The 22,205-nt window shown below is 39.0% G+C and overlaps 1 protein-coding gene across 2 annotated transcripts; it reads right to left on the bottom strand.

The window, feature by feature from the left end:
• Positions 1-756: 756 nt before the first annotated feature.
• Positions 757-18,395, bottom strand: ctbp1 (C-terminal binding protein 1). 2 transcript variants are annotated; one of them, XM_087798840.1, is made up of 11 exons: positions 18,164-18,395; positions 8,589-8,743; positions 6,393-6,537; positions 6,054-6,157; positions 5,779-5,881; positions 5,408-5,532; positions 4,600-4,689; positions 4,341-4,471; positions 4,120-4,247; positions 3,696-3,810; positions 757-2,714 (listed from the first exon to the last, which is right to left on the bottom strand). In XM_087798840.1, the coding sequence occupies exons 1-11, from the start codon at positions 18,201-18,203 to the stop codon at positions 2,519-2,521; spliced, it is 1,332 nt and encodes a 443-aa protein (XP_087654966.1). In that variant the 5' UTR covers positions 18,204-18,395; the 3' UTR covers positions 757-2,518. The 2 variants fall into 2 exon arrangements, with proteins under 2 accessions (XP_087654966.1, XP_087654967.1); XM_087798841.1 differs by lacking the exon at positions 18,164-18,395 and adding an exon at positions 17,569-17,681.
• Between the last annotated feature and the right edge of the window lie 3,810 nt (positions 18,396-22,205).

Here is a 22,205-nt window from a genome sequence, read left to right as displayed (position 1 = left end):
AACTATTTATCAGCAAACTCTTGAGTCACAGGGTCAGGATAAGACCACCTGTGTATAATTGTATCACTGAAAGGGCGGATCAACACATCGACCATATTTCCTGTCCCAGGCATCAAGTTATCACGTGAACTGGAGGTGGACTTTCACTCTCCTCAGGGGCAAAATTAAATCTGAAAATGTTGAAGGGGATCGGGTCAGTCGTTGGAAAACGTATCAAGAACACTAAAAAAAATAGTTCCATAGGAAAGTCCTCATCTGATTATTGTAATAAACAACAACAACAACTGTTTGCCTTCCCAGAAACTTAATATAACCAAAAAGAAATACATATTTTTGATTTCTAGTCTCTTTAGATTTAAAAATCCCAGTCTACTGATAAAACTTTTTTTGTTATTATTTAGGCATCTTTTTGACTTCTGGGGTCAGAGGTCACAAAAAGATAATCAGAGTAAATAAATGAATGTTACAGTAAATTACAGTAAAGCGCCTGATCTGATTCATTTTGTCAAGTTTTCTCTGCACCTTATTATTTAAGAGAGATATGCTAGTGACATCTAGTGGTAGGTAATGGTTATCAGACATTAACTTTTTACTTGAGGGCGAAGAGTTTTATACATGAGACCCTCTCTTTAATAATACTGTTTATCTAAGAGTTACAATTTACAGTTTCTATACTCCAAACTCAAAATATATCCAGGTTTTGTTGACAAAAAATCCTATTTAGCTATTTTTTCCAAACAAAGAACTCACAAAACGTCACTTTCCCACAGTTTATTTCCTTTTAAAATAATCCATACAAATGCATACGGTCACAAACATATCTTTGTCAGGGTTTTCGACCAAAAATAATATTTACCGTAGAATATAGAATATATATGTGTACTATATATTGCTACTACTTTACCATGGAGGGGACCAAGATAGGCAACAGTGGACTGTGTGGCTCAACCAGGGATGGAATTTCAGAGAGTGGAATGAGGAATGTTTGTAATGTTTTGTTGAACTTTTAATCAGAAATATTCCATCTTGCCTGGGAAATGTCCAGCCCTGATTGACAACCTGGTAGGCAACAGTGAACTGTTTGACCACTCAGCTGCTGGCAGAAGGGAATCCAATAAATTCCTCAATCGTAATTTTGACTCACTTTTTCATATATTTTTTTTCATTTTGATGGAACAATGTATTATCCAGATCCCTCCTCCCAGCACTGGTTTTTCAGACACAGATACAACCAAGTCACATCGACACAAGCAGGCAGAACACCATATGTACACATAAACACAGAGGCCACAGCGGGCGGAGAAATAGTATACTGGATTAGAAACCATCATGAAATGTTAAAGGGATTCTAGAAGACCAGAGGAAGTGAAACTTTTCTTTACACTTCTTGAAATCTCTGCGCATCTTCAACTTCGGCTATTTTGAAGTCCTTTTCAAGTTTAAATTGTGTTTAATCCCATTCATGGCCAAAAATGTGCTTTAAATATGCATTTTATTCAAAACTCTCATCTGGCACAACATATTAAAAAATGATGCAACTAAATACACTGGAGATAATATTAGCGTTCTAATGATTTTGGAGCTAAATCGTTGGACATTTATGATAAATTGATTAATTTGTTCTTCATTTTCTACCTCTGTTTTACTTAGCCGGGTCCCAGCTACTTAGGGGAAGAGGCGAGGTTCACTTAGTGTGTGCCTAATTGTAAAGGGAATTATAGTTGTCTACTTTGCTTTATATGCTCAGTTTTTTTAATGAATGTTGTCACAATTAGCAGTTATTAAAAAAATGATGAGAAAATACATGGGCCAAGCCGAGCGTACGATTTTGCCGACTCCTCAAAGCTGCTCCTCTTTTTAATCCGTTAAATGCAAACTTTTATTTCCGAGATTCTGGTAAGATGTCTAGAACAAATTGTCTTTTTTTCAAAAAATAGCAGGACACTACAAGGCAAGCAGGTAGAAAACAAAAGCACTAAGTGGCATAAAAAAAAACCTAATAATAAACCAACAGCGGAAACTTAATTTCCTGAGATGGTGTGCAAAAAAAGCTGCCTCATTCTTTAGGGGTTGAATTTCAGAGAAGAAATATTGTTTTCTCGTGGGAAATATGACGTAACCCTTGGATTTTTTTTTTCTCTTCCTAAAGACAAAACTGTTAAAAAATGTACACAGACGGGTTACATTCGTTTCTTTTCCTACTACTCTTGCATGTACACCGAACTAAGGTAAGGACACATAAAAAGAGAGAAGACGTTGAAGTTGTCCCTCTAACTTTGAACACACTAAAGTCTAAAACAGCAGGTTTTTTTTTTTCCTTCCTAGAGCAACACTGGTTCTCAAACATCTGGCAGGGACTGAAGAGGACTAGAGTCTGTTCACGTGTCTCTTCTTATCTTCTTCTTTGGGGGTTTGAAATCACTGCTGGAACCATTTACAAGTCAGTTCAGGATCCGGATCTGTCCGATGAGTCGCTTCCTCCGTGTGATTCCCAGACGTGGTTCAGTGTTTTTGGGGGTTAGAGCTGCTCGTTCACATGCTGCTCTCTGTCGCCTTCTGGTGGCTTGACTGTGTTTTGTCCCGGCGACGGGGCGTGTGGAGGGTGTGTGACAGCTGGCGGGAGTGTGTGGGTGATGGGCACAGCACTGGGTACAATGCCCTCCACTGGGGGAGGGAGGCCACCGGCTGGCAGGTTCACCACTCCGGGCGGGTACCTGGGAGGTAAAAAGGTGTGCGATCAACAAATATATATGTATCTATTATTCCATCCATCCATATTTAATCCATAATTTCCTTTATCTTTCCACTAATCTACCTTTTTATCCTTCCTTTCTTTCATCCATCAATTCAGCTATCATACCATCCATTTATCTATTCTTCCATCCATCTATATTTCATCGATCTTTCCCTTCATCGATCCACTAATCCACCTTTTTATCCTTCCATTATTTCATCCATCGATCCATCTATCATTCCATCCATTTATCTTTCCATCCATCCTTTCTCTTATCATCCATCCTTTCCTTCATCCATGCACTAATCCATCTTTTTTATCCTTCCATTCTTTAATCCATCTATCCAACTATCATACCCTCCATTTATTCTCTTTTCATCAATCCATACTTCTATTCATATTATCCACCAATCCATTAATTTTGTCTTCTATCAATCTTTCAATCCATCTTTTCTTCCATCCATTCTATCATCTTTCCATCCATCCATCCATCCATTCCTATGTCCACCTATCCATCCATCTCACATTCATCCTGTCATTCATCCACCTATCTTTCTATCCATCCATCCATTCTTCCATTTACCCTTTATGCATCTTTCCATTATTTTTCCAACTTCAAACCCATCCATATTCCGTCTTTCCATTCATCTATCTTTCCATCCATTTCATTTATATATCCACCTGTCGATCCATCTTACATTCATCCTTTAATTCATCCACCTTTTTATCCATTCTTCCACTTTTATGCATCTTTTTCATGATTTTTTTTCCAACATCAAACCCATCGATCATCCATCTTTCCATCGGTCCATTCTTTTATCAATCCATTCTTTCATCCATTCTTCAAGTACATCACCCACCATCCACCCACGCACCCATCCTTCATCGGTCCATCCATCCTATCCGACTCAAATCTACATTGAACACAATTTTATTTCCCCACTTCAACATAGCTCCTCACCTGTAGGCTCCATTGAGTTCAGGATGCACTGTAGTCGGGTCAATGCCCGTCCAATGGTTGTTCTGTGTGAGAAACTCTTTATTCACACAATTCTTTAAGCTGTCTGGTATACGACCTGAAAATCAATGAACAATGTTGTTAGTTTGTGGCTTTAGATGATTGTTTTCCCGTGCAACTTTAATGGTAACAGTTCTCTTTGGTCAGTGCATCTAGATCACACTGATGAATTAGAAGGATTGACTTTATTTATCCCTCTGGAGATCTTGTTCGGGTCAAAATAAGCCTCTTGTATCATTTTGTGTGTTCAAATCCTGTTCACCCGATTCATTAACTTTGTAGCTATAGACTCATCATTTTTCTCATCACATGACTTCCGATGTTGTTTTTTTTGCTGGATTGAGTTTGACACCACCTGTTTGGTTACCTGTAATGGCCCTCCTGATCTCCCTGGCTGCCTCTTCTCTCATCTCCAGCGAGGCCTGTTCACTGTACCAGGCTGCATGTGGGGTGCAGATGAGATTGGGGGCGTCCTTCAGCGGCCCTTGACTGAAACTGATATCCATCACAAGATTAACAAGACCGATCATTGACTGAATAAAGGTGTAGTAATCACACACAAGAACAAAACATGACCAGTTTTCTCACCTGAAAGGCTCGGACTCGTGGACGTCCAGAGCTGCTCCACGTATCCTGCCGTCCTTGAGAGCCTGAGCGAAGGCCTTCTCATCAACAAGTCCACCTCGCGCTGTGTTCACCAGGAAAGCACCTTGACGCATCTGTGACACAAATGTGTGACATCAACTTTTTACAACTCCTACATTGATCCATCACATAAACTTAACAAACAATTAGTGTCCTTGATGCTCATACAGTATTATATTATTATTATTATTATTATATTTACCTGTTTGATGGTGAAGTCATTGATCAGGTGGTGGTTGTGTTCGTTCAGACTGCAGTGAAGAGAAACGCAGTCGGAGTGGAAGAGAAGATCCTGAAAAAGAATATTTAAAACATCATCTTATATGATTAACACAACAACTCAAATGTGAAATTCTTCAATGAAAAAAAGATTTTTTAGAAGCTCAAAGGTGTGATAAGGGCAGTTGTTCTATATTGCATTCCTTTCCCTACTTCACAACAATACGTTTAGATACTATAAAAACACCGTCCTATCATTTTAACCAACCCGTCAAATTATTTGACCTAACCTAACACCCAACCTTCCTTTAACTACTGAATGCATGTTTTAAATTGAATATAGCATCTAATGGTAGTGAGGTTACATTTTTGTAAATGTAAATTGTTCCGTTTGCAGAATATTCCATGTTAATAGTGTTACAACGAACAGATAACTTTCCATCTATATTCTTCAGACATCTTGCCCTTAGTTTCATATTGTCTATGGTCAACCGACATTTCCTGCTCAGGTTCTACTGCAAGCCAGTTCTGGGACACTACTGCCACCTGCTGTTTTTTCTTTTATTTTGTCTATTAAGGATAGAATTTGTTTTTCAAATGCTATAACAATTAAAAAATATGATAGTTTGGGATGAGCTGCTTGGAAGAGGTCTGGACACCTTAAATGCCTTTCTTGTCTATAATATCTGACCAAAAATAACAAAAATGGTTAACAATAAGCACAATCTAGTTTTAGATTTGATGAATATAGTCAGATGTAGTAGAAAAGAAAACACAAACTGTGTGTGTACCTGCAGTGTGGTGACCCTTTGTAGTCCCAAGGATCTTTCCACACCATCCGCCAAATATGGGTCATAGAAAATCACATTGAAGCCAAAGGCTTTTGCCCTCAAGGCCACAGCCTGACCCACACGACCTGGAAGAAAATAACAAATTATATTTTTTGAATAAAGTTTTTTCGTTATATATAGGTAGTTCCATGTGAACTCAAAAGACTTGAGCTTTATGTCAGGCGTGTGGCAAATCTGCTTAAATGTTATTGCCTCTAAATTTCGATTTAGCTGAGAACAAAAGAGGCTCAAAGCAAGTGGAAGGATTCAACCCTCATGCCCTCGCTGCAACCTCCTGTAAATAACATAAACAGGCTTTTTTGTTCCCTCACCTAGACCGATGAGACCCAGCGTTTCTCCTCTGATCCTCGCTGCTCCTGAAGCTACTTCTCTTATCTGCTCAACGCTCTGAACCCTCGTGCCCTCTCGGAGCGCCTGCGAAAACAAACAACATCAATCTTCATTTTCTAGTCTTAAAGGTTCACGCATGAAAACAAAGGCTTTTACGAATGAATTCAGGCAGATAAGAAAAAAAGGTTTTGACAAGTTTAAGGTTTTCTTATTCTCATTTTCGAAGCCACAACTAAGACGAATCACAACGACAAACCTGGTGCAGCCAAGTGGTTCGACGATAGAGGGTGAGGATGTGACACAAAGTGGAGTCTGCCGTCTCCTCCACCGAGGCTGCCGGCATGTTACAAACAGCAATTCCTGAAGGAGTGGAGATAACCGTTAATAATGGCTCCTCAGCCCATTTATAGAGATAAAAACGGGGATGAACCAGAAGCAGAACGAGCATCAGCAGTTTTCAGCAAAAGATGCCACAGAGAGAGTATGTTTTGGTTAATTTGCTTTGAAATATTCAAAACTAAGAAGCGCCTCCTCAGCTATAAACTTTTTTTTTTTTGCAGCCATTGTTGAAGATGTAGTTTATTTAATGTCTTACCTAGTTCGCCAGCAGATTTGATATCGATGTTGTCGTAGCCGCTGCCAATGCGAACAATGATGCGCAGTGCTTTGAACTTCTCTAGATCTTCCCTCATCAGAGTGATGGTGTGATACATCAGCGCTCCGACCGCCTCGTTCAGAACCTGGAACAAAAAAAAATGTTGAACTCTGAACATCTAAAATGGTGTTACTTATACAAATGGCCAAAATCAGGAAAAAAAAGGATAAAGTTCAGCAGAACAAAATGTATTTTCATTTAAAAAGGTTAAGTTCAACATAACCCCTCAAGGTCAAGGTGACCTAAAGGCTCGAGGAAAAAAAAATGTGTTTGAGGTATCCATTGTGTTGTCTCTAACACAAGGATTAAGACCTAAGAAGAAAGAAGCTATTGGAGCAGAAAAGCTTGAACATAGTAAAGTGGATTTTGTATTTGATATTGTAATAATTTAAGATAAAAGATTAAAGATCAACTGGAACATCTCAGGAGTTATCTATAGTTTATTTAAAACTTAAAGTGTATTCATATTATTAACAACATATTTTTTCTTGTGAGATAGATTATCAAAGGTTTATATTTTATTCATTAGCATCACAATTCTGTTGCATTTTCAAAATCTCTTATCAAAAGGCCCTAAAATGCATTTCAAATATCGTCCAAAAATGTGTTTATTTTATAATCAACATTGTCATCGAGGGTCACATGGAATATAGTCAATGGCCCCCTGACTTTTGAAAATAGAATCTTTGCTTTAGGCTGAGTTTTTAGCTTGATTTATGAGCCAACATAATGTTTCTGAATTTTCTTGTGTGCCTTGAAAATGTCAGATACGACCCCAAGGCCTTTAATTTGACACAGCTTCCTCACATCACCCATTTTATTTAGTTAACCCCTAATGAGGTGGCAGGGGGTGTAAATATATCCCATCTACCTAGGTCAATAGGTTGGGCAAACCCTGAACATCTACTTCACGGGTTACAGTGGACAGTAACAACATGGACGTCAATTACAAGAAAAAGACAATTTAATTACACACCGAGGTGGGCGATTACTGCAGAGGGTGGGAGGGCGAGCCATCTGTTTGTGGCACGCTGTGGTCTACTGAGCACGCTCACAAACAGAGTGTGACTGGCATTCACCCAGAACCGAACGCTTACCCCGCCAGACATACAAACCTGTTTACAGTCCACATTGGCTGCACTGGATCAGAGCTTGACCCACATTTGAGGTCTGTGTCTTCAACACACATCTCAGTCTAATTTTGAATCACTTGTTTGATCACAAACAAACACGTAATGGTTTAACAAGAGCTTAGTTTTTTTTTTTTGGGACAAAATGTGTTTTGTGAGTGACTCATGATTATACAGTTTTTATACAGAATTATGTTTCCAGTCAAACAGTATTGACTAACACTGCTGTTGCCTTGGGGGCAGAAAAAATCAGGAAATGAAACCTTTTTTTTTATATTTCAAATATAAATATAATAAACAATATATATAATATATGATATAAACAAACATCAAAAAAGTTCTACCTAACCTATATTCAAATCTTAAAAGAAATATATAGCTATTATTATTATTTTTATTTTAGTTTAAATAAAAGTATAAATTAATTAATGAATTAACTATTGCTTTTTTTAATGTGAGACATTGGGGAAATACATTCTAAAGTATAAATGTCTTTAATATTTTTAACAATAAATTGAGTCACAAAAATAATTGGAGATCATTTACGGCAGAGCTTAAATTGTGCAACGGATACTTTTTAATTATGAGATCAGAAATCTATCAAACATTTCGTCGTGCTCAGTTTGAAAACGTGCCGCGCTTTGCCCATGTCTGGCCCGAACTAATTGGACGACAGACTCGGCTTTCCAAAGGCTTCACTGTTATCTTGTTACCAGAGCGTGAGATGAAGCAGACAGTCTTCCGATTTTGGTACTGGTGGGTGGAAAATAAGTAGTTTAACAGCATGTTGACTTCATCCACCCACTGTCAAGAGGCTCTGGTTATGGGGTGTCTCATTAGACAAAGTGACAATCTACCAATTAGCTTTGATCCGAGATTCCCTTTGACAACAACATGAAACAGCCAAAGCTGCCAAGGCTTTGATATTTGAAGTACAAATGTTTTAAGTCGCAGAGAATTCCAGTTGATCTTGTGTCTTGTAAAGAAAAACACTTGGATAACTTACTTTCTCATGGATCTCTTGAGTAGACTGAGCATCACAAAAGGCCACGGTGGCGACGTCTTTCAAGATGGGCATCTCTACCGTGCAGTCTCGCCCGTCCAGGAGCGCCACCAAAGGGCGGGGATGCATGGGCCCGTTCATGATGGGTGGTCTAATACCTGGAGATTGAAAATAAAGCCATTAAATATGACTTGGATAGATATAGGTTGAAAGATAGATAGTTAGGCACGTAGATAGATATGCAGATAGGTACTTTAGGTAGGTAAGTGATACACAAATTAATAGGTAGGTAGGTAGGTAGGTAGGTGATACACAGAGGGATAGGTAGGTAGGTGATACGCAGAGGGATAGGTAGGTAGGTAGGTGATATGCACGTTAGGTAGGTAGGTGATATGCACCGGGATAGGTAGGTAGATAGGTGATATGCACGTTAGGTAGGTAGGTAGGTAGGTAGGTGATATGCACCGGGATAGGTAGGTAGGTAGGTAGGTGATATGCACCGGGATAGGTAGGTAGGTAGGTGATACGCAGAGGGATAGGTAGGTAGGTAGGTAGGTGATATGCACCGGGATAGGTAGGTAGGTAGGTGATACGCAGAGGGATACGTAGGTAGGTAGGTAGGTAGGTAGGTAGGTAGGTAGGTAGGTAGGTAGGTAGGTAGGTAGGTAGGTAGGTAGGTAGGTAGGTAGGTAGGTAGGTAGGTAGGTGATATGCACCGGGATAGGTAGGTAGGTAGGTAGGTGATATGCACTGGGATAGGTAGGTAGGTAGATAGGTAGATAGGTGATATGCACCGGGATAGGTAGGTAGGTAGGTAGGTAGGTAGGTAGGTTGGTAGGTGATATGCACTGGGATAGGTAGGTAGGTAGGTAGGTAGGTAGGTAGGTGATATGCACCGGGATAGGTAGGTAGGTAGGTAGGTGATATGCGCCGGGATAGGTAGGTAGGTAGGTAGGTAGGTGATATGCACCGGGATAGGTAGGTAGGTAGGTAGGTAGGTGATATGCACCGGGATAGGTAGGTAGGTAGGTAGGTAGGTAGGTAGGAAGTGATATGCACCGGGATAGGTAGGTAGGTAGGTAGGTAGGTGATATGCACCGGGATAGGTAGGTAGGTAGGTAGTTTAAAATTTGGCTCGTTGCATGGGTAAGTATGACACCCCTGCCCTGGAAGTCTGAAATTACAAATGAAACATAAGTCAGAGGCGATATGAGCAAGAGAAGATCATGAGTTCAGTAAGGCCACTTGAGGACAGAATAAATGTTTTTAGTCAGCGAGGAGGCCTTGACTCTCCTGCAACCTTTCCACCGGTAGTTTTATTAAATCATTGCTCAAAGGCTGTCAAATAAGAACTGCTTTTTCACTGGGAAAACTGTAGTAGAAACGGAAACATGCAGCCATAAAACGACAGTAAGGATGGAAACCACAGACACTGTTGACTCATCCTGTGGTGGACATTTGCTTGTCGAGTCTTTTCTAACATTTTTGCTGATTCAGACTGTTCCCGTCACTCTCGTCTGCCTTTCCACTAGAGATGGTCGGCCTCTTCACCATTCAGACATTCCAAGACCCACTCAAACTCGATATGCCCTTTTCAGCGCAATTGAAACTTCCTGTTGCATTTGTAAGTTTTCCGGTTCGACAAGCTCACGTCAGGAGACTGAAGCCAAATCGTTGAAGCTTTTCACTTCAGCTTTCAACTTCTTCAGTTCCTGTGATGTTCTTGTGCCAAGTTTCAAGAGCGGCAGCTTTGGTGACATCATTTGACCTTTAATAGAAATGTGAGGGGGGAGTTTTTGTTATATAAATGTTTTAAGTAAGTTTGTGGAAAATTGTGACATAGTGTATATCTAAAGTATAATGCTTGAGATCCCAGTGTCATGAAAGATTAATGTTTTATTTATTTGTGAGCAGCAGCAAAAAACGAAAAATAACACAAATTAAATATTATTGTTGTAGGTACTGATAAATACAAAAAATCTGAAGTATAAAAAGTGTAATTTATAAATGTCATGTACACCTATATATACAAATAAATATATATGTACTGTATATACAAGTCTCAAGGCTGTATGTATAAATATTGATTCTTGCACTGGTTTTCTTAAGGAGATTTTGTTCAGTTTTTGAGTCAAGCAGGAAACCTTCTTTCTTAGTTAACCCTTAAACAATATTGTTTATATAATGGTATCATGGTTACTTTGAATGTGTTGCTGAACAAAATCTGCCATTAGTGGTTGCTTATGTCCCATTTTTCAATATAGTTTAATATAACTGTGAGTTTCTCACTGTTTAATAACAGTTTTAATGAAAAAGATGACAAAAACATGTTGGTTTTTTTTCAACTTTAAAACATGTGATTACTCTTAAATACATTACCATCGAATTTAGAAGATTAATTTAAACTCTTTGACATATTTACAATAAGAGACGTTCCTCAAATGAATAATGTAAATGAATGTTTTAAGTAGGACTAGAATACTTCCAACAACACTGTCCAAAATATCCTTCTAACTCAATTTAAAATCACACTTGGATGAAGAGCCGATACCAACACTCAGGCTCTTTTCATCAGAGTCCTTTCATCTCACTCCCTCTCAGTAAACGCATCCCTGCAGTTGCGTATATTAACCAAATTTCTGTTATTGAGTAGCCATTGACAAGTCGTGTCACCGTGAATACGAGCGTTGATGAGGTTTCATGAAACAGCTAATGAGGTATCATTAAACACTGTCTTAATTTTGAAAGGCCACTAGATGGCGCTCTCAGTTTGAAAATGTTGTCAGGTTTCATTAGTATTCACTGTAGTATTCATTGGATTGTTAGATTAAAGAGCAAAATGAAGACGTTTCAGGCTATGATAGACGAGAAAATTCATTATTTGTTCTTTTTAAACACGGAATCTGAGGCTGAGAAAAAGACATTGGTTAGCAGTGAAATGTGTTGAGGCTTTACACGCATCTTCAACCAGGAATACAAATCCAAAGTATCCCATTCCGTATCGATGCGCCCCCGCAGGGACAAAACCGTTTTGGGAATAAAAGGCTCACATTTCCGCCGAGTTGAGCAAAGACACTCGAGAACAAAAAGGCGATTGAGAGAAAGACCTTGATGCTCGGCAGCATAGAGAACGCTCACACTGGGCTGTAAAGTGGAGGTTTTTTTTCGGATTGCGAGCGGAATTCCTGACATTTTCCCACTCAGAGTTGGGAGGAAATAGTTGTCATTCCAGGTCAAAATGTGACCCAGAGAGGAGCACGCTGACGAGTAGAAGTATGATAATAAACACGCCGAGCCAATCTCTGTAAGTGAATTGCAGATTGACTTTTAGTTTGGCTCAGGATGAATCACACGTACATCCTATTTTATCTTCACTTTCCGATGATTTCCAAACTCTTAAATGATGTGGCCACTTGACCTTTAGACGGCAGCATTTTTGTTTTCCCCTAAAATTATAGTCAAAGTTTAATGGAAGCCCTAGTTTAAAAAAAGGTTGGATACAAGAAGTGCCACTATAGCAAAAAAATGTAGCCACTTAAGTATTAGGAAACACTCACTGTCAGGGTTTATTTTGTGTAATTTTCCTTGCATAACTTGATATGAAGTTGAAATCGTAACTAATTTAATCCACAATTGCAGAGTCACGTTCTACGTTATTTCAAATACATGGATTTTTCCTTTTTTAACCATGTCGTAAAAAGTTGATATCATGTTAATTTATTCACAATAATGTGGTAATAATAATCTTGTTATGTTCAAGAGGGAAGCTTATGATGTAAATGTCTCTTGTTTTATTTTTATTATAGTTTATTTATCGTATCTCGTTAGTCTCATTTAATTACATTATTATTTAATTCTGTAATGTTACCACAAAACAATCCAGACACTGGCAATAAAAGTGAATGATTCTGAATGGTTTAAAGTATGCTGTCACTAATACAAACACATATGAACACAACAAAGTTTTTTCTCTCCATTTTACCTGATAATAAGCTAACTAGGAGACATCTTCATGTGTCTCCACTTGACATATGATATTATTTCCAAGCATTGTGGCTTTCAAAAGTCAAATGTCTTGAGAGCTTAAGGTGGGATTTAACATGTTTTACAAACTAGAGTGATCTCTGTTCCGTCCTACTGTTCCAGTTCTGCAACTTAAGTTGCCCTCACTTTCTCCCCTGGGTAGTTCACCACCTGATAAAAGGGATATTTGTTTGGAGCTTAGTTTGTCCCCATTTGTTGTGTAATGGATTTATGGGTTGTTATATCAATTTGACGCACAACATCCCACAAGTAAAAGCGACTTCCCTGACGTGAACGAATCCACGTCGTAATTGCTCTGTAAAACAATAACCATCTGCAATCTCATTAAAAAGGATCAAATTGCCAAAAAATGAAAATGGCCTCCTGTGGAAAATTCGTAATCAGACCTTAAATGACTCGAGATCTATTTAGCCGAGGTTCAAGAAATGGAAAAAGCATCAGCGTTGCAGGCGAGCGAGCCGGTGGGAAAGCCCGGCCCGTAAGCTCGGACTGGACACAGCTGTCACCGGCCTGCTCTCAACAACAGCTGGATTTATCTCCCAGAGGAGGAAAAATAATGTTTTCAGACTGTCAATCAAAGGGAAAAATGTGCCAAAGATCAGGGGATTGTGATGCATGCGGGGTCATAAAGGTCACCAGGAAGTCCACTGGAATCAGAAGCGATATGTCAAAACAGACGTCGGACTGTTAACTCTTTACAACAAAGTGTTTCCTCTTCCAGGACATCTGGCTGTCGTCTTTTTGGCAGTTTTATCCTCCACCAGTTCCTTTTCCAATCATTCCGTTGCCTCTAAATCTTGAAACGTTATCACTACTATTGAGTAGCTGGTTATTTAGTCAGAGCTTTTATGAATGAGACGTTTTGTGGTAAAAATCTCAATGAAGTCCATATTTAACAACACAAAACTCTTGCAATATACAACTAGATTTCCATCAAAAATAAAATCACTTTCTGTACCAAGAGTACCAAGTGCCAACACTATTTAAGGTTGTCTCTCAAACTCAATTAAAAACAACTCATGTCATGCTCTCTATGTCTCACTCCCTCTCAGTGACCGCATCTGTGCAGCTGTTTATCTTTCTATCTCACTCAGAGCCAAAATATCTGTTTGACGGAAACTGAAGCTCACAAAGTAAATAGTCCCATGAAAACCTATTCTACGAAAACCAAGAAAAATTCACATTGAAGAAAAAAATATAAGCAAATTGAATTTTGTATTTGGCTCATATATACATATAGAAGTCTGTTTGAATCTTCAATAAATGTTGCTTCCGGGTAAAGTTTTACTCTTAGTATTTAATCTCTAGAAACAAAAGTATTTCATTTAAATTTTAGCGTAGGAACTAAATATACCCATAAACTATTATTATTACAATATAAACATATATCCACAACAATACGGATAGTATATAAATGAATGGATCAAAATAGAATGTTAATAACATTTTCTATTCAATTCATATTAGAGAAGCATTGAAAGAAATAAGAACTAATGCCTTATTATTATTTTATTATTTTCAATTAGGGACATTAATCTTAAACCTATTTGTTGGGGGGTATTTGGGGGGGTAATTATTTCTGTTTTACTGAGTGATTTAGTTTATGTCATGCAAGTATATTTATTTCTTTTAGTGTAAATTTCTCAATGTTTTCATTCTATTTTTCCACACTGTCTTGCAGAGAAATATCTTTTTCTGCCCCAGGATTCACCACATCTGTCAAATGAGTATCATTTAAAATGGGTATAATAATTTACTTCTTATTCTTTTTTATCTTTAAGTTCGTCCTCTTTAAGTGCAGCCTCACTGGTCTATGTTATCATGTATGCATTTAAAAGATACTGTGATTTTTTAATTGAAAAATAAACGCCCTGACAAATATTTCTAGGTAACCGTTTGTTAATTAAAATAAACATAGTTCATGATTCTAAGCACGAGGTCATGTGATACCTGACCCTGATAGATAAATGTTCCTCACCATCTTCTGATCCCATTATTTACTCGAAGAGTTGCTTCAGAAACACTTTAAACGTTTCCTGAAAAACAAAAAGAATACGAATAATTCTACTTTGTTCGCGCCTGAACTCCACTTGAACCCCCTGCAGCTGCTTCAGATGGTGTTTGTTTATTCCTCCATGGATTCCCAGGCAAAAAAAGGAGAAAAGTGTTGCGTGTCTGCCGGCACCTGTGATCAGGCCGACGTCTGCGACTGCAGCAACCACCCGCACCCACAGAAAAGCTGTCACCGGCTATTGTGGCGTGAAGGAACACGGCGTGTTTTTAGAAGCAGCCTTTTATTCTCCTCGGCTCTGCGTGGATCGCATCCGCCTTTCATCTCTTGTTGACTCTTTTTTTTTAACGTCGTCTCCCCTTTCAGGTTATCGCCTACAGCTTTCTTTATGCTGCCGGCAATTTCCAGAGGGTTTTTCTGTTTGAGTTTTGTTACTAGGCAGGTTCATTAGTCACCCGCCTGCTCTTTTGAGTTTCTGTTTGAACACAGCAGAGGCTCAGAGCCGTCTTAGGAGCGTTTTCAGAAACAAAATACTAATATGTGTTGTGTATGAGTCAAGTTGACTATGTCACGCAACTGAATGAACCAATCTTGTTTTCTTATTTCTAGTATTGCATAAGTACTTGAGTATTTTATTGGGAGTAGTTCAAGAAATGCTTATCAATAAGTAATATCATTTCACAAACGTTGAAATATTTGATTAATAAAAAACGTTTTTTAATGTCATTAGAAAGAATTTAAGTGTAATTATGTCAGAACATAATAAGATTTTTTTTTTTAAATATGTTTAACTGTATGTAATTAAATTCACACACATTGTAGGTCAATTTAGATCATAAAATAACCTATTTTTTCTTCAAAATGGTTTTTGGTTCAACAAGTTATCAGATCAAGTACAAAAAGAATCAAGAATTAACGAGTAATAACAAAATATAACGTTTTTAATAGGCTTTTTTCATGATCGGTTTTATAGTTTTTGTCTGAGCGGACGCAAGATCTGTCTATGTATCAATGTGGGTTACTGGTGAGGTAAGGACAGCATTATTACACTGTAATACTACAGTATCTATGGTGTTAACAATACGGTTTAAAGTAAAACAAAAGCACTAGTTGGTGAAAGCATGGAGACTCATCTTAGTTGGAAATGCAAAGATAACATTCCAAAGGTAGGAGGAACCCCAGGGGCAGACCCGGAACTTGTCGAAGGGTTGGCATGTGAACGCCTCAGTATTCCCTCCAATTACAACCGGAGAAGGTTTCTAGAGAAAGGGAAGTGTGGCTCGACTGTCTCTTTGTAGTCAGTGGAGTAATGAATAATCAATACTGACCACATTAAATGACTTAGCGGGCCAGATTTGGCACCTTGGCCTTGAGTTTGACGCTCGTAGAAGAAAGTAAAATAATGATTGTCCGGATTATTAATAATAAACAAGTAATGATTCTGTGATTGGAGCAGGAAGTGTGATGGTAAAAGGGTTATAACAATAGAAGTATGTATATAATTGCTACATTATCGTATAATTATTACTATTAAATTATTGATACATCACCGCTGGAGCTAAATAAAGGATTATTTGCTGTACATCCCACTTGAGTGAGCAGCTGATGGAATGATCAATACATGGTGCTGGACGTATAGTTTCAACCAGGATCAATAAGGGGTCAAATTTTTACTGCATTATAGGATCAATATTAAACCCTTTATCAGCATTGTCGAGTATCGACTAAGTGCGTTTAACCGTTACAAGCCCGGAGATTGTTATGAGAGTTCAGTCGGACCAGGAAATGAAGTTATAGAGAGATTCATTAGAAAGTTTATGAATATGAAGGAATCGATTTAGAAGATGATTTTAGGGAAAGGATCTCGAATTACATACATCATGAATCCATAGATTATCATTCAATGATTATAGTTTTCTTTCTGAATCTCTTGGTGCTTTAAATGTCTTTCACAAGTTAAGTTACATTTATTATAAATATTATTTCTCTAGCTCATAGGGGTTTATTTCATCTTTTATTATTATTATTTTAATACGCTGATATCTAAACATTTTCCATGGTTTTATTGACCACTTAAGTTTTTACAACCATATATGGATTTTAGACATTCCTTGTTTTCTATTCTCTCTGTTGGTCACATGATACACACAGGAGGAGATTGATAACCATTCTTTTAAACAAGGGTTGTCTTGTTATTTTTTTTCCATCACTGTATTTTAAAAAACACAATTCATTATAAAGTGATAAGGAATGGACCCCTTGTCTCTTGTTACGGTTTGAACGTAAACTTGAGTATACATTTTAAATAAATGGTTATTCAGATGTAAACTAGAGCTTACGTGACTCTCAAATACCTAAATTGAATAATCAACACTTGAAAATGACTTTAGAATTGATGCTTAAATATAATATATATCGATATCTGGTGATTTAAATCCGATATGTTGTGAGCATAACGTCACACTCCGACTACATCCCGAGTTATGAAAAGGTCATTGGAAGTAGCTCAGAGTAACCATCAGACTCGATCGCAGTGTTTTCAGAATCAGGAACTTCATAAATCAAAAGCAGTTATGACACCAAGTGGCGAGCGAACGCTCCACGCGGCGCCGGAGACGAACATCCTCGAGCGGATCAACGTAAATTCTCGTAAACCCACCCGGTGATTAACGACGGGGGGTGGGAAATCCCCCCCAACATCCCCCTCCATAATTGATATTCTCCATCGCCACTGACCTTGGGCACGTCGGCAGAAATTGTTTTAAAAAAATTTTAAAAAAGGGATCGACTCTGATCCCGAAATCTTTGATGTCATCAACAGGCTACAGGCCATGTCTGTTGATGACATCACAGATGACAAAATGTAGAGTATTTTTTTCAGAATCCTCTCTATTAACCCCACCCTTCATTCTTCGCCGGCAGCCCTACCTTGATTCTTCCTTCTAGAACCGTCTTTTCCAGCCCCTATCACGAGGTGTGCCTGTCACCTGTGTGTGAATCCAATTGTGTGTGTGTGTGTGTGTGTGTGTGTGTGTGTATGTGTGTGTGTGGATGTGTCTCTACATGAATCCCTCTTTTGTGCATGTGCTTCAATGAGCAGCCCTCTGTGTCACAATAATAAAGAATTATGTGTCACGTCCTTGCTAGCCCTCGAACCAGAGAGAGAGAGAGAGAGAGAGAGAGAGAGAGAGAGAGGTTCTATTTCTGTCACAGCAGATGAGGTGTTCAAACAGCCTTCAACAGAAGTGGATCGTCTCTTAACACACACACACACACACACACAGAAACGGAGCTCCAGAAAAGGCGAACCATTCATGTGAGAAGAAGAGGCGGCGTGCAGATGAACAAGATAATAGAGTGAGAATTAAGAGAAGGAAGGAGGAGACAGAAAGGGGGGAGGAGGAGGAAGGAGGAGGAAGGAGGAAGGCAGAATAATGTACACTGAGTTCACAAAAAATTGGCAGGTACACACACACACTCACACACACACACACTTGTGCTCCCACATGAAAGCAGAGGTTACCTAGAGGCATGCCTTTGTTGAGGAGATGTGAGCTTCCCATGGTGTGTTCCCCCGCCGGCCAACACAACCTTCTTCACACGGCAGACATGAACAGAAATCCAGTCAGCATATGGCGGCCGTGGCCAGCTACCTCGCTTCCCTCGGTCCTTCTCCCAGCCCCTCAGTGACAAGCATACACATGTGCTCCCCCTCTTTTTTCTCTCTCTCTCTCTCTTCCCCTCTCTCTGTCTCTCTCCTCCCTCCCTCCCTCCCTCCCTCCCGCCCGTTCAATACCTCACCCCTCCCTCCCCTGCCTACCTCCCAAAACTCACTTTGGGTTACAGCAAAAAACCTCTCTGTCAAGAAAAAAAAAAAAAAAAAACTGCCCCAAAATTCAGGCTCTGCTGCCTCTATGAAAGCAGAACGAGTGTGTGGCCAGGGAGAAGAGAAAGAAGAAGAAGAAAAAAAAAAAAGAAGTGTGTGAAAGAGCAGGAACAGGGAGGAGCCATCTTTTGTTTCCTGAAGCGCCAGAAGAGTTCGAAAATGATCGTCCCTCGGCCAAAAAAACTATGAATATCAGATGAAGGGAAGTGAGTGGAGGAAGCCGCCCGAGTTCCGACATGAGAATTATGATGTTCGTGGCTGAGAGTTGTGAATGGATTCTCAGGGTTGGTGAGAAAATGTTGTGTAGTTTCATGTGGGTTTAGGAAGATTAGAAGGGTTTGTCTTTCTCTTGTCTGGCTTTGTTGAGCCACCACTAACAAGAAGTATGAAAACTTGACTTAGTAAAACAGTTTAAAATGGAATCACTCAAATAAATGACCTTCATCGTGTCTATAGCAAAGGTTACAAACTCAATCAGACACAGGGTCAAATTTGTTTCGCCGTCTTTCACTGCCCAAATAAACTAGATATTTGTCCATAACTGTGAATATCAATTTTATTCTTAGAGGTAATATTTATCTTATGTTTTCTCTGTGTTTGTCCTCCTTTACTAAAACAACACTCAAAAAGCTATGTTTTATTTTTTTAATCTAATTGGAAGTCTCTTTATAATAGCTTACATTGATAACCTCTGTTTCTTATCTTAAACCAAAAGAGCGGAGTCCATTATGACATAATAATAGGCTTCACTCCTCCTCCAGCCAGCTGTAATCACACCCCGCTTTGTTTATACAACGAGTCCCTTAGAGGTGGAGACTTCCTGGATAGATGCAAAGCGAAAAATCGGAATGTTTGAACAATCAAAGCAGAGTGGGTGTGGTTATGGTAATAAAGAAAGATTAAAAAAAGATTTAAGCTCCAGGAAAATCAAGTGTTTTCATTGGACGGGGCTTAAGAACATTTTCTTATGTCAATATATTCAATGAAAAGAGAGTTTTGTACAAACAGACACATACTGGTGATACATATAATATATATATTAGTTGCCGTTTAAGTTATAATTTTAATGTAAAAGGTGAAGACCTCCTCTTAAGGTCTCTCTTTAAAATTAAAAAAGGTCACAGTATCCATGTTTGAGTCCATATTTACCAATTAAACTTAAGATTAATGTTTCTTTGAACATTTCAGGCTCCAACGTTCATAAGTGAAATAAGTGTAACGCTAACATAAGATGCTTATTAAAAATGGGCTTTGCTATTAAAGATTCAAGTCGTCCAGAAGGAGGGATGGAGATTGATCAATGAACAGATCGCTGATCAAATTCTCTTATGATGGTCACTCGTGGTGAAATAAGAGCTGAGCCAAAAGACAAAGCTCCAAATTTACTGACAGTCTCAACCCTTCGTCCTGAGTTTTGGCAAACGGGAAAGGCACACGGATCTTAATTTTGGTGTTTCTGCCGGTGCCTTTATGATGGTAGTGTGATGTGTGACACGGCTGGGAGGATGCCCCGGGGCAGACGCAAGACACACCAGAGAGATCATGGCTCTGTTTCACTGGAGAAAAGCTGGTCATACTTGCCAACCTGACAACATAGATATGCATCAGAAATCGGTTGAATGGATCCAAAAAAAACCTTCACATTAAACAGTTAACAATCAAATATATAGTGACATGAACATCCTTTTATAAACTCTCTACCACCAACGACCACTCCCGCCACGGTCTAACCTCATTTAACAGCAGTAACGGTTACATCACCTTCTCAATGGCGGTAAATGTCACCGGCAGCTTGTGGGCCGATATCCAAAAGGTTCTCAACACCCCCTCATATCACCTAACCAACTGAATACCACGCTTGGAAAACTGTAATAAATCACTATTTTTCCACCTGGACTTTTTTTAACGTCTCTTATTTAAATGACATGTCAATCAAACTCAACCGTCATTTTGTCCTCCTCCTCCTTCTTCGTCGATGCTGTGCAGCTTTAGGGAACATTTTGACCAAAAAAAGAGGGTCTAACTCCTTCATTTAAAAACGATTATCTAGTCCACATTTAATTGTCTTCTTATCTTAAACCAAAAGAGAGGAGTCCATTATGACATAAAAATGGGCTTCCCTCCTCCTCCAGCTGTAATCACGACCCGCTTTGTTAAAACAACGAGTCCCTTGGAGGTGGAGACTTCCTGGATTGATGATGCAAAGTGACAAATCTGGATGCTTGAACAATCGCAGCAGAGTGGGTGTGGTTATTGTAATAAAAAAAGATTTAAGCTCCAGAAAAATAATGTATTTTCAGTGCGTGGGGCTTAAGAACATTTTCTTTTGTAAATATTTCAATGAAAAGAGAGTTTTGTACAAACAGACACATACTGATGATACAATAGAGGTCCAAAGATCTATTTAAGACACTTAAATCAACACATCATTTGTCCTCCTCCTCCTTCTTCGTCGATGCTGTGCTGCTTTAGGGAACATTTTGACCAAAAAAGAGGGTCTAATTCCTTCATTTAAAACGATTATCTAGTCCACATTTAATTATTTTCTCGTATCCAACCACGAGTAGAAACTCCTGCCTCTAATGCTTGAAACGGAGGAATTTATTGAGCCATAAATTGTGTCCGTCTGACACGTTCCTGTTCGCACCCATTTCTTCTCTTATCAGTCCTCCCACCTTTTCCTCTCTCTCTCTTCCAGACCGAAGCTGCTGTTGCTTTTCATCTTCAGCTGGTCTCACTTTGTCTCTCCCTCTATCACAGCATCAGTTTTCTCCCCCCCACCTCCTCTTCCACATCTGCCTCCTCCTCCTCCTCCTCAGTAGTCACTGCAGCATGTCTAATGGTGCGTCTCCTTCCCCAGCACAGGCAAGACGAGCAGCCGCACCGACAACTGCTGCCCTGCGCGAGTGTTGGCCTTATCAGGACCGACAGCCTGATAGACCTGGAGCTATCAGTAGCCGCACATGCACGGGATGACAAGGACGCTCGCTGACAAATATGCTTGCGAAAAAAAAAAATAGGGGGAAAAGCAATGCACACAAGGAGCTGCGAGCAAAAATAAACACACAAGAGATGCGGTTTGAAACAGAACGATGGCGCAAACATGGCTCGCTAACATGTGCCTCTGCAATATTGCACTTCTGCAAAACATGTTACTAAAACCCTCGCAGACGTATGACGACCTGCAGACAGAATTTGATTTATGGATACTGTTAGCGGGAGCAAAGGAAGTATCGGATATCAGCATGTGAAGAGAAACATTCTGTGTTTCACAGAAGGTGACTTGCTGCGGAAATAGATGCAGGATATCAAACAGCACAAGGTTCATGTTTAGATTAAATTCTGATTTTTTTTCTTTCTTTTTTTTGGATGGATGGACAAATGGATGGATTGATGATCACTTCTGCATGTACATAACACAGGTATGAAATCATGGGCGTCAATTACATTATCCGTCTCAAGAGATTTTTCTGAGGGACCATATTGGATGACAGGGGCCAAATGAACTGTGACTGGGCACTAAGGGTAATAATTTCAAGTTGACAGTATAGAGCATAATTATGATTGTTTGTAACTGAGAGTTGTGAATGGATTCTCAGGATTGGTTAGTAAATGTTGTGTAGTTTCATGTGGATTTAGGAAGATTAGAAGGTTTTGTCTTTCTCTTGTCTGGCTTTGA

The sequence above is a fragment of the Callionymus lyra genome, chromosome 9 (genome assembly GCF_982586985.1).
Source record: "Callionymus lyra chromosome 9, fCalLyr1.hap1.1, whole genome shotgun sequence".
Classification (NCBI taxonomy): Eukaryota; Metazoa; Chordata; class Actinopteri; order Syngnathiformes; family Callionymidae; genus Callionymus; species Callionymus lyra.
This window is presented reverse-complemented; position numbering and strand designations above follow the sequence as displayed.

Excerpts from the sequence above, each read along its gene's own strand:
- ctbp1 (XM_087798840.1), bottom strand. The coding sequence starts at position 18,203 with ATGGGAAGCTCACATCTCCTCAACAAAGGCATGCCTCTAG. Across the intron at positions 8,744-18,163 it reads CAACAAAGGCATGCCTCTAG|GTATTAGACCACCCATCATG; the intron begins GTAACCTCTGCT and ends TTCAATCTCCAG. Across the intron at positions 6,538-8,588 it reads CTCAAGAGATCCATGAGAAA|GTTCTGAACGAGGCGGTCGG; the intron begins GTAAGTTATCCA and ends TTTTTGTTCCAG.